The 12,125-nt window shown below is 43.0% G+C and overlaps 2 protein-coding genes across 2 annotated transcripts in view; one reads left to right on the top strand and one right to left on the bottom strand.

Moving 5' to 3' along the window:
• CSGALNACT1 (chondroitin sulfate N-acetylgalactosaminyltransferase 1) overlaps nt 1-10,148 on the top strand; it is a 60,885-nt gene extending 50,737 nt beyond the window's left edge. Inside the window, exon 11 of the mRNA XM_090138725.1 lies at nt 10,064-10,148. Within this exon, the coding sequence (XP_089994851.1) occupies nt 10,064-10,086 (23 nt within the window). The 3' untranslated portion in view covers nt 10,087-10,148. The remainder of the gene's footprint in view (nt 1-10,063) is intronic.
• Nucleotides 66-11,095, bottom strand: SH2D4A (SH2 domain containing 4A). Its single transcript, XM_031607602.2, has 9 exons — nt 10,921-11,095; nt 10,001-10,160; nt 9,174-9,333; nt 6,696-6,761; nt 6,181-6,316; nt 3,460-3,676; nt 2,930-3,060; nt 2,249-2,469; nt 66-1,137 (listed from the first exon to the last, which is right to left on the bottom strand). The coding sequence occupies exons 1-9, from the start codon at nt 11,093-11,095 to the stop codon at nt 1,045-1,047; spliced, it is 1,359 nt and encodes a 452-aa protein (XP_031463462.1). The 3' UTR covers nt 66-1,044.
• Nucleotides 11,096-12,125: the final 1,030 nt, after the last annotated feature.

Genomic DNA, 12,125 nt, shown 5'->3' with positions numbered 1-12,125 from the left:
TTGAAGCAATCTGGGTGAAGATAAATTTATGTGATTCTGTTCAGCTTCTTCCTCGATATTCTGAATTGTGTGTTTTTAGAGCAGTGTAACAGATACAAAGAGAACATTTTGTTGAAAGAAAAAGTTCTGTTATATGGTTCACACGATCTGCATCCCAATAATTTGGACACAACTTGTAATAAATAGCTCTGTTCTGAAAAACAGCATTATTTACTGGCAAACTCTTCCGTAAACTGTACTAATACTGATACAGGCCCTATTTCTTACATTATTTAGGCTCTGTGAATGCAGTTCTTCCTAACAAATTCCTGCATCCCTTCTCCACTCCCTTGCAAAAGGTTAATCACCCTCTAGGCAGAAAGGCCAGTGTGGGATTTAGATACAGGTTAGAAAACTATATTCATAGTCTATTTTCAGAGGCTAAAGGAATTTTTAAAATGTATTGTTCATAAAAAAAACCCTCTTCACATTCACAGAGATCACATTTCACTGAAAGGCACCAAGGGTGTGCTTGGATGTTTTACTTGAACATCCTTGATTCCAAGGGCACAGCATTTTACAGAATTGTTTCTGTGAAGTTTCTTAAACAAATTACTATCGAGACTGATTCACTTCTCCAAGTTCTTTGGTGCCTTCAGGAAGCTATGGTCTCATTCAATTTTAGGTACCAATCTGTTTCCCAGACAGCAGGCAACCTTGCATTCAAGAGCAAAATGCAACTTGAACATAGATATCCCTGAGGAAATCTGCAAAAATCTCTGTTCAACTGATACTTCATCGTCTAATCCGTCTCTGTTCAACTGATACTTCATCATCTAATCCACATGCATGATGTATCTGGGTGTTTAGTAGCTTGCTGGGCTGATGCATCTTTTAACTGTTGAAACAATAAGCCTGTGACAGCACTTATTCTCCCACTGCTTTGTTGTGAAGGATTTGAAATAGAGGCACTTATGGCAAGTTTCAGGTAAGCATCAGCCGCTTCCAGTTTGAAGTCCAGTCTTGGTGAAAACAGTTCGGGGCTACATAATGAGACTGGGAGTTTCACTCAAAGAGAGAGATGTAATCTGGTTCATGGTCCTCTTGACCACATGGGTAAAGCAACAGCTCCTTTCCCATAGAAGTGATGGGTTCATCCTGTTGACAGAGAACACAATTAAACACTTTTCAAACAGGCCAGTATATCTGGAATATCATAATATATTACCACTCCATTACTTTGTGGACCTATTAATCTCACTGTGTGATACATCTCAGAGCCCTGGGAATTCAGGAAGCAGATTTGCATGGCTGGCTTCTGCCTTCAAGAAAACATCTGTGCTTGGTGTGGTAATCTGGTGAAATGATTCTGGTAGGTCTTGGAAACAGCTATGCTTATCTTGTAATATCAGCAGCTTCTACAGTGTGAAATGCTGTCCTGCCTAGGAATTTCTGGAGTGAGGATAGTGTGGCATGCAAGTTAGCAGGACTGCAAGCTTGCTGCAGTTGCACTACTGCAGGTGGGGTGTCCACAAGTGGGAGTTGTGTTTGTGAGAGGGGTGGGAGTGGATCCTGCAGTGAACATGTGCCTTCTGCTTTGGCAAGCCTGTTGCTAATGAGTATTCCCTGGAAACCGTGTTTCTGTTTCCCATCCTAGTCTCAATCCCAGTAGTAGATGCATGGTGGGAACTCGCCTTCTTTCATGGTCACCCGGTGGATGATGAGCAGAACCCACTGAAGCACTTTAGCCAGGTAGGTTTGCCCTGCTCCCACATACATCTGCTGTAGTGTAGTAGAGTCCATAGGATTCTTTGCAGACTGTGGGTGTGACTCTATCTTTAATACAGACATCCACAGCCAGGCTTTAAATCTTCTAGCTTTGGTGCCAGTAAGTTGTCTAGCTCCTGCTTTCAAGAGATTCAGCCTGGACTGTGAAACCTATGCAAGAAGCAGATTGAAGTAGCCCAGATAGATTTTCACATAGCAAATGAGCATAGATATTTTCTTCATCGACCAGTTTAATCACATCTACATTATGCTAGGCACTTACTTAAAAGATGTATTTGGTTGTCCCCACTGGGCTCACATACCCTTCTGGAATGTCACATAGAATACCCAGTAGAAGCTAAAATGGGACTAGTTAACCACATGATAACAACTGAATCTGATCCTTCTTATTTTGAAGTGCCCTCGCTTTGCCTCAGGGCATGTCATGGTTTTGAGGCAAATACATAAAAAATAGTTAATGAGTGCATTGCTAGACCTTCACCTTGTGGTAGTCAACAAGGTCAGCCAGTGTTGAATGTTGTAGCTGGTCCACTCCAAGGAAGCTGTAGGAATCACTGGAGGCATCAATAAGGAAGTGTTTACATCCCTCTGCGGACCGATAGGAAAGTGCGTAACCTTTGATTTTCTCACTGACACGGACCAAAAAACTCCCCGGCACTGTTTTACTCAGAAGCTCCTCTGCTTTCCTAGAGGTTAGGATACCTGTTCAAAGACACAACACGCAACTGAAGCAAGAAAAGCATTTGTTCGAGAGCAGATGGAGCAATTCTCCCAAGAAACCCTCTTTAGCATTCTAAAACTAATTCACAATGTTTCTATCCCCTGCATGTTTTCTTCCCGCCAGTCCAAGACAGGTATTGCCACTGCTGGTAGCAGACCATGGTGTCATCCTAACTGTACTTTGTGCTAACTGTTCTACATCCAGCATATTAGACTTGTTACAACTAGCTATGAGAAGTCAAGAAGGTCTGGCTTTCACTCTTAAGACTTTAGCTTGATCTTTGTCATAATTAGAGAAATTCGAACTATCGTACATATTTAACAATTGAAAACTTAGCTAGCTACCTTCAAAAAGTTCCTGGGAGCAGTCTGTTACAGCAGTCCTGTTAGTAGAAACAACTCCTTAAAAGGTTGGGTTGGGGCAAAAGCGCTCAGGACTCACCATGAAACCAAGGTGCTATCGTGTCTGTGGTTTTCTGATAACCAGCTCGAAGGGGGAATTGCTCCTCTTTGAACCACTTGATGATGCTTTCTTCAGCTGAATTAGAGATTGTCCTCTGGATTGCCTCTTTCCTGTTACAAAAGACAGTAATTTGTCTATCAGGTTGAAATGACAACTTTTAGATCCTGGCAAGAATTGCTTTTTGTTCAGCGTGTTTGGAACTGTCACAGTTATGTCACTGAAATGGAGCTTTTGGTATGGGAGTTTATTTTGATGAACAGTAATATCAGTGAGAATCCCAGTCTGATGGTTAATCTCCAGGAGTGAACAAATATACCTTATCGCTAATTAACAGCTCTGTCATAATCTTCATACCCTACTCTGGAATACAGTTTAGCCTTCTTATTTTTCCCTGTGGAGTGTTTCCTCTACATGAGGAGAACAGGCATTCCCCATCTCAACCAGCCCTTTCTAGAGTAGAAGAATCTCACCCCCTTTCCCCTCCCTTCAACAGTACGTGTTTTTCTCACCTAACTGCTCCGCCATTCGCCATCACAGGAGGTGGAAGTTTAGGTTTGGGTGGGAGAGGAGGATATTGGAGTGGTCGCCGATCTCCTGCTGTGGCATTCTTGGATATGTCTGCCTGCTTCCCTCTACGGGCTCCCTGCAGAGAAAGCCTTCTGTAGTCGTCTCTGGCCTGCCGTGCAAGAGAGCGTCTCTTCTCATCTGCTGCCTTGGATTTCCGCACTGGAACAGAAAAGCAGTCATGCAACAGGTGTGAACAAGCAGGCAAGTTTTGAGCTTGCTGCTGCTTAGCCATCTCTTTGCTTGCTGGAGCTGAGGAATAATGCATTCTAGAGCTTTTAGGTTCTCTCTGTGTCCCAACGCTAGGCACAAATGTTGTTAATATGGAAGGAGGGAGCTCTGGAACTAAGGTACTTTCCCTCTATTTTCAAACAGGCATCTTAGGTTGCATGTATTGGAAGTCGTTTATCTTCCTTGCAAGCCTTGAGTGGCTTAGCTACTCTGGCCACTGTATGAAAGATGCACTTACCTATGAGAACATCTGTCACCTCTCTCCCACCACTTTTAGGCATCTACTATTTAAAAGAGCCAAGTTCTTATTCCTTCAACAGATGAAAATCTGAATTCTATCTTTGTACTTAGAAATGACTTGGTTTTGTTTCATGTGACTCTTGACTGAGACATAAATTTCTGTGATGCCTTTTGTGTGAGTGGAGACCTGAACAAGAAGGAACAGTTATTCAATAAGACAAGAAAATGTTTTTAGCTGACCCATAGACTTTTTGAACAAAATGGGGAAAAAAACGCACAATTACTTTGTCAAATTAAAATCCCCACTTAATTACAAATGGTACCATTATCTCTTTCTTGAAAGGCTGGAGAGGATGGCAGAAAAAATGATGGGAGAAGCAAGTGGCCCTTCAGCCTTTCAATTCAATTTGTGCACTGAGACAGGAATTTTGCCCCAATCCTTCTAATTTTGATAAAAATCAGGATGAAAAGAGACCTTACGCTGCATGTGGTGAAATAATGTTGGAAAAGCCACAGCAATACATGAACAAAAACTTTTGTTTCTATTTCCAGCAGACTGGGGAGGCAGAAAACTGCTGAAATGACCACAAATGAATCCTCTAAAGGATTTGAAAATCTTGATGGGCTTTACAAAGGGAAGGGAATGTTGCTGTAATTTCTGTGGAGTAGAGAACTTGGCTGGATATTATTTTTTTTGTTTTTGCTGAGTAACCGGCTCTTCAGCCTGAGTTAGGCTAGTACTTTCTGTGCTTTTGTAATCAAATTCATTCTTTTAATTAGAAAAACAAAAGCCTTGGCCTGAAGTGGAGACAAATGGTGGTACAGCATTGCCATCTACTGAACAGCAGGGGAGAAACCAGGAAAAAAAAGCATTAAGTTTGCCTTCAATTTTCCTTCTGCACAGGAAAGGAAGACGTGAGGAGCAGGACTTGAACCTGGATGGAAACAAAGGCAAGCAGAGTGTCAGGGTATTTCTCAATATTTTCTGCGTACTAAGCTTGTGACTCTTTTTTTAAGTCTTTGAAAAAGCTGTACAGCAAGGTTTCCTCAAAAGGAATCAAGTTGAATATCTTTTTTACTCAGGACATGCTGAAAAATCACCTTTGAGGTATGTGGTTACTATGAGAGATCCTAGAAGGAAATGTAGTCATCATAGTATCTTACGTAGAGGGTTTGGGACATATTTGGCAGCAGTGGTAGATGTTACTGTAAGTCTCATACTGTTTTGTCATTTTTGATCCTGTTGTTTGGATTCATTACACTAGAAGGTGCAGCAGGGCTCTGGATCAATGAGATTTTTTTTGTGTGAAAGGGAAGCAGATGAGAGGACTGCGCCTTGTGGGGAACCACATAATTGCTTAGGTTGGAAAAGATCTTCAAGGTCATCAAGTCCAACCTCAAGGAAGGGAGAATAGGAAGCAGGGAGATTTGGAGTGGCCCTTCGTGTTTCATGCGATGTCTTTCATTCATGTTTCGTATTATTTCCAATGTCTCAGATCAGCTTACCTCTCCACAATACAGTTCTGTTGTGCAAGGAGACTTACCCTGGCCTTATGCTGATCTTCTGTACAATACTGAATTTTACTGAGTAGCAAAAGCCTTTCCCACTGATTTCTGAGGTTTGAAAAGTTTCCTTTCACACAGTGAAAGGAGTCTGCTATGAACTAAGTGCTTTTGAAATTACTCTTCTTAGTTCATCCTCATTACCTATTATTCTTTCCCACATGAGCAGTGGTTACTGCAAATTACTGCCAAAGGCCTGCTTCTAGTTTAAAATGAATTATCGTGGCTACACTCATGTGGGTTCTATCTGTTATTAATTTCATATGATATCTGAGGGCTGTCAAGTGCCAGCAGGACTCATTCTGCTTGACATTGATTATTATTTAAATCTATCAGCTTTCAATTAAAAACAATAGCTCTTTAATCGAAATATAGAAAAGACTGAAAATGGGAAATACAAGCGGAGAATTTTCTATGGGATACATTTGCCATTTTACTGTACAGCTCTAGTTTCAATGCTGTGTAGACTCAGAAAAATTTCTGATAATGCAGCTGTGTATTTTTTGACACTACTCTCCACCTACTAACTGAAAAATACTGAGTTCCAGTTTTGCAAGGGAGTGACTGAGGTGACGACACAGAGCCCTAAGATTTCTCAAGCCCTATAGGAAAAGGTCATCCTAAGATCTTACAGGATTCTTGCCACTCAGGCTCATTCTCATCAGATTTCTGCAACACCTTCTGATTCTCTGAGCATTTGTGGCTTTGTGGTATTGCCTTCAGCGGGACTGTAGTCTCTTCTGAGTTTCTTCTGTGTCCTCCCTTCATCTGTGAAAGAAACGGTATGTTCAGTGCTTTGTTCCAGGCTAGCTTTAGCCCTGCTTTTCAGCTAGTTTTGAAAAACTAGAGACTCCATTCTCAGTTGTGAATCCTTTTGATTTCAACATGCAGAACTACTTCTTTTACTGTAGGTTACAAAAAAAGAAGGGCAAAACAGAAATAATCTGAAACATCTTCCCGTGCTATTCCCCAGTCTGCCAGGCTGTCCTGCTTTGTTCTAACACCATACTAGAAGAGCATGGCAGTACTGGGCAGAATTGGGCCAAGAGGTGAACTTCCTTGTTCAGATGAGTCTCAGGCTGACGGGGACTTAAAGATAATGTTTGGATCTGACACAAAGTCAGGAACATTGTAGGTTGCAACTTACCTGTGAGAAGCCACCCTTCCTCATCTGGCAGTCTGCCAGCATCTGGTGAACATCCCGGGCTTCCCTCTGGGCAGAGGAAAAGAACAGTGAGAAATTAAAGCAGAATTTGGACCTTTAGTCTTTTTTGGAATTTTATTTAGAATTACTTTACTTGACAAAAACGTGGATGATTGCAGGTGGAGATTGTGGGTACTGTGTAGCAGTGCTGGGCTCTATAGCCTGGAATGCTCTTTGTGTGGAAGTGCCATACTTTGTGCTTTGCAGACTGCTCTTTTCTCACAGATTTCCCTGGTGAGCACAGTAAAGCAGGCAGGAACATTCTGCATTTTCAGAGCTGATGCTAAGCAGCAGTTCCTCTCTCCTTTTCATTCTCCCCACAGGTGGAGCACAAGACTCTTGGGAATGCTTTAGCCTTGGAGATAAGCACCAGCAAAGCATTCCCAGAGAGAATCTTCTTTGTGCCCAGGACTTGAGGTACAGCTCAGTCTAACCTCCTGCGTACGCAAGAGGCTGGACGATGGGAGTTCAGTGCAGAAGGAGTAATGTGACTTCTATGTAAACAGATTTGCCAGTTTTCTCAGACAAAAATAGTTCTTTTTCATCATATTAAATCTAATGTGCCACAGGAGAAAGAGTCAAGGTTGTCAGGAATCATCCCCAGTCTGCCTATATTTGCTAAGTGACACTCTCAAGTGGTCCCAGGGAGCAGACATCTTCCCTTCTTGCTCTCTCTGTAAATCAAGCCCTAGCAGAACTTGCTACCTAGAGCTTTACCTACCTTTGCTCAGTTGCTGCTGTGGCTGACTACTGTAAACCACTGCTTGTCAGACTGACCCAACTAGCTGTATGTCTTGTATTTTCTCTTTCCTAAAGCCAGTCTGGCTATGCTAGCAGCTGAGACCTGTCTTTTAGGAAAAGATGAGGCTTGTCTTTGAGCAAACACCCACTCACCTCCCTGTTTGACACAGACTGCCTCCCACAGTACAATGAGTAATAAGTTAGCTGTACTACACTGCTTACCAAGGACATGCTTTGCTTTCTCCTTCACCTGTTGGGCTAATATTTAATATGAACCTGGCTTTCCGATTTCTATCTCCTAAACAAAGAACTAAGAATTTAAAGCTTGAGTGAAGCAGCTTAGATCAACCCCCATAGCCCCTGCAGCAAAGCACAATGCTCAGAGCCCTCAGGTACAGAAAAAGCAATGTAACAAGGAAGGTGAAGAAAGCTCCCCTTCATCTCCACACTTACAAAATGCAAGGTTTGGATCTGCAGTCTGTATCCTCCCTTTGACTTGCAAAAACATCAGAAATCTGGGAAAATCACTTACTTATAATACAGTAATAGAAAACAAAAAGTAAAATATGCAAAACCCCTCTGTTTCCATTTGCAAAAGTTTGAAAGGGTTTTATATTTTTGGTAGTGGGATTTTTAGTTGGCTGGTGTTGGGGTTTTAATTTTGACTAAGTTTTCTTTAAAAAAGGGAGGGGGGAAAGAAAAAATCTCCCACAGTTGCTCAACTTCAGCAAACAGTGCTGAGAAAAACCTTGTGTGATTCAGAACCATCTGATAAAGGAGACAGCCACTCAGCCACCAAATTCCCTTCAGTATATTGACAGCAGTGGGAGAGGCATTTGGCCCAAACCCAGCTTCAGTTATAATGTTTTTATGCTGAAATATGGCATGGCTGTGTAATAGAGGAATATACACTCATACAAGTTAGTGGTGAAAGGTGGAATGAAAACTCACGGAATGCGATTGGTCTTCTCCCATTGAATTGGCAGGATTTCTCTGTTCAACTTTGATTGCATTGGTTGCTAATTTAATTTTTTTTTTAATCTCAGTTCTCTGTAAATGGCTTTTATAGCTAGTTAAACAGTACAAATATATTTATTACTGCAGAAAAATATTTCTGTAATGAAACACCTCAGTAAAGATGAGATGCTGTCACTGTGGATACTGCATTTGGAGTTGTCCTATGCTATCAAGTTTATAAACTATAATCTTTTCTAGAAGACAAAAAGAAAAAAAAGACGACAAGAGAGGGAACTTGAGGATATGTATGTTAGAGAATACTGATAAAACTACACTCATCTCATCTTCTGTAAAAAAAATAGATGATTTATCTGAGGGCCATCCTGGGATGGGCACCCTGGTCTTCTCTGAAAAGCAGTCCAAACTGACACAGAGCAGGAAAGAAAGTACTGTGACTCTTCACTTTATGGAGAATGGAAGCAAAGGAATGGAGAGTAACTAGTGGTGCAGAGCAGATCTGTCCCAGCTAACGATAGCATTTAGACCTTCTAAGTCCTAAGGAAGGATGTAGAAGTGTGGCTTGTCCTGAAAGTACAGAAGAAAAACCTTAATAGTCAGCTGGCTTTTCTCTCAGATTTCTATTTATAGCAACCAGGATTTGCTGCACTTGCTAGATCTCAAAGCAAATGATTATGATTAGCGTGGAAAGAAGGGGAAAACTACCTTTTTGAGCTCCTGGCTTTTCCCAATTGTACCGGCAGTGTTTTTTCTTGCCTCTTCTTTCTGTTCCTCTACAGTGTTTTTATTGTTTCCCTGAACTTCTGTCTCACACAGGACTTCTGGCTGGGGTTGCAGAGAGTGTGTTACAGCACGGTCTGTCTCTCTGAAACACAAGGGACAGTTCTTAGGAATACCTTAGGAATACCAGGGAGAGACTCTCTGCTCTCTGAAATTACACATGAAATTACACAGGAAATTACACATGAGCAAAGTAGTGCTGTGATGGAGCAGTGTGCCTGCATGCAGCTGTCATATCTCCAAATCGAGTAGATGGAATAATTAAATTAGTTACTCATTGTGAGTAACTGTTGGCCTGCTGTAGGCAGGCAGGCACCTGTTGGTGAATCAGTGCAATCCAAACACGTGGCCTGCTGCAGAAACAGTTACCATTTCCTGTGATATGCTGAAGTTACTGCACAGCAGGGATATCCTGGGAGACTGAGGAGCTGGGGCAGGCCCCAAGCTGGAGCTGATCTCTGCTGGTATTATGTGCAGAAAGCCTGTGCCTTTAGTCTACAAGCAGAGTGTGACAGTGACGACTGCGCCCAACCCAGCCCCAGGGTTTAAATCAAAGGAATGAAAAGAGGTTTTATAAAGAGATTAGTGTTACTCTCTGTGGCAATGCTGGACTTGTCTGCTTGCTTCCTTGTGAGGAGAAAAATTTACAGACCAGAGGAGAGAGTCCCCAAAAAAGAGCCTAGCCTCCACTTTCTAATAATGTCTTTTCCTCCCTGTCCACCCCCCAAGTCCTCCAAGTGAAGGGTGCTTACCTGGTCTCCTTGCCTTGCTCATTTGCTAACCGCTTTGCCCTTTGTGCCTGGATCTCTTCACAGATGGCTGCATACGATTTATCTGAAGGATGCTCACCCATCACCCACACCCAGACATCGTTGTCAGCACCTAGCTTCCATTGTACAGACTTCGTGCTGGCTGGAAAAGAAGTGGCTTTTTTGAAAACAGTTTGCTCAGCAGCTGTCTGCAGGATCTGTATCCCTTGGCTGCTGCTGTTGGCATTACCCTTCCAAAAGCAGCGGTACATGGGAAAAGATCAGTTGGGACACAGGATGCACCTCCCTTTTCATTTCATGGTACTGCAGACAGGTCAGTGAAGGAGACATTTCTGATTTTAGAGACAAGGGATATCACTGTTTCTTTTCTTTCTCCACTTCCTTACCACTGCCCTCCCCAACCCCCTGATACAGAGACCGGTGAGGGGTGAGCTGTCTGCAAACAGAGCAGGTGGGAAAGAGCTGAGAGAATAGTGCTGCAGTCCTAGAAGAGAGCATGCCATGTAATCCTAACAAAGACATGGGGTCTTCAGGTCTGGTGCCTCAGCCCGGGTAAAAGCACTCAAACTCCTCTATGTTGCTGACACCCTAGGAGAAGTAGATTCAGAGACCCCCACTGAATGGGGGATGAGATGAATCTCTTGCTCTGGGGAGCAAGTAAGCCACGTCTTCTCAGGAAGGGGATTTTAGGAACTTGGCTAAGGAAAGAACACCAGAGCCAGAGAATAAAACCATTGTGTGCCAGACCAGAACTACCCCATCAGAGGTGGGCTTAATTACAGTTTGGAAATGCAATTATGATGTGTCCTGGGGAGAAGAAATTGCTCCAGGGGGCATATTACCTCCCTTTTCTAGGGTGCAGCGGACTTGGTCGGATCTGGGCCAGAGCAGGAAGCTCTTACCTTTTTTTGGCAGTGGCTTCTTTCCTGAAACCTTGTCTGCAGCAGCTTCTCTTTCTTTCCACCGTCTGATCTGCTCCTGCCTCATCTTGTAGAAGAGGATCTGCTTCTGCTCCTCGCTGAGTTCTGCTAGCAGGTCAGGATCAATGTACATCTCCGATAATATCTGCTTCAGCATGGCTGTGGGTTTCAGTTACACACGTTGGTGGCAATGATCTCCTGGGATCCGGTTCTCTTCCTGGCTTGAACGTGCCTGTACTGACAAGAAAGACTCCCTTCCCTCCTGAGCCCGGAGCAGGAATGCAGGCGTGCCAGGGTAATTATACTTCTATCTTTTTTTTTAAGCTCAGACTTCCTGCACAGACCAAAAAAGTAAATAAGTAGCTTAAAACCTGCTATTAGAATTTCTCGAAATAACAGGTGAGCTCAGCTCAGACACAGCCCCCGCATGTTCTGCAGGGACAGCTGGCCAGAAGTGGGGGAAGTTCTGTAAAGGGGAGTTTTTGTTTATATACCTCGATAAACCCAGCTGATAGACTATCAAAACAGAGAGAGCTCTGCCTGTTACAGTCATCAGGGGTGTGGCTTGTCCGTGCCTGAGCAAACATTCCTGCTGGGCTGAGAATCAATGAACCCGCGTAGACGGCTCCTCCTTTGAAAAGGAAAGCTTTGAGATGGGGCGGTGTGATGTTAACAAGTCTGGCCAGCCTCATTTTACCAAGGAAAGACTGGGATGGCTTTAGGCACTGCATTTGAGGTAGGAGCAGGAGTTGCCTGGTTGGTATTTTGGGGGTGCTCCCATCCTTCAAAGACAACATCACTGTAAGGCAAGGGAGTGCAAGCAGCACAGCTGGTTTCTTCAAAGCCAAATGACTTAACTTGCAGCAGCTCATGAGCTTGAGACAGCTCCTTGTCTGACATTTCTTGCTGAGGCACCTTTCCCATGTGGTGAGCCTGACACAGCACATCCTCATCTGACAGGGAGAAGCAGTGCTCCTATTCTTGCCCAGGATGCCTGGTCACATGTACAGTCTGGTGCATGCAATGTACTTAACACCTACATAGCTATGCTTTGTGCCCAAATATTTCAAATATTTACAATCACAACAGAGGTCTTTTTAATTTTTTTTTCTGGACAAGTTGTGAGAGGTCTTACAGGAGCACTATTGGCTGTGAAGTAGAGAAATAAAAATGTGGACTAAAGACCT

This window comes from Phasianus colchicus, chromosome 4 (genome assembly GCF_987193195.1).
Source record: "Phasianus colchicus chromosome 4, bPhaCol1.hap1.1, whole genome shotgun sequence".
NCBI lineage: Eukaryota > Metazoa > Chordata > Aves > Galliformes > Phasianidae > Phasianus > Phasianus colchicus.
The sequence above is the reverse complement of the archived record's forward strand: the minus strand, read 5'-3'. Positions and strand labels throughout refer to the sequence as shown.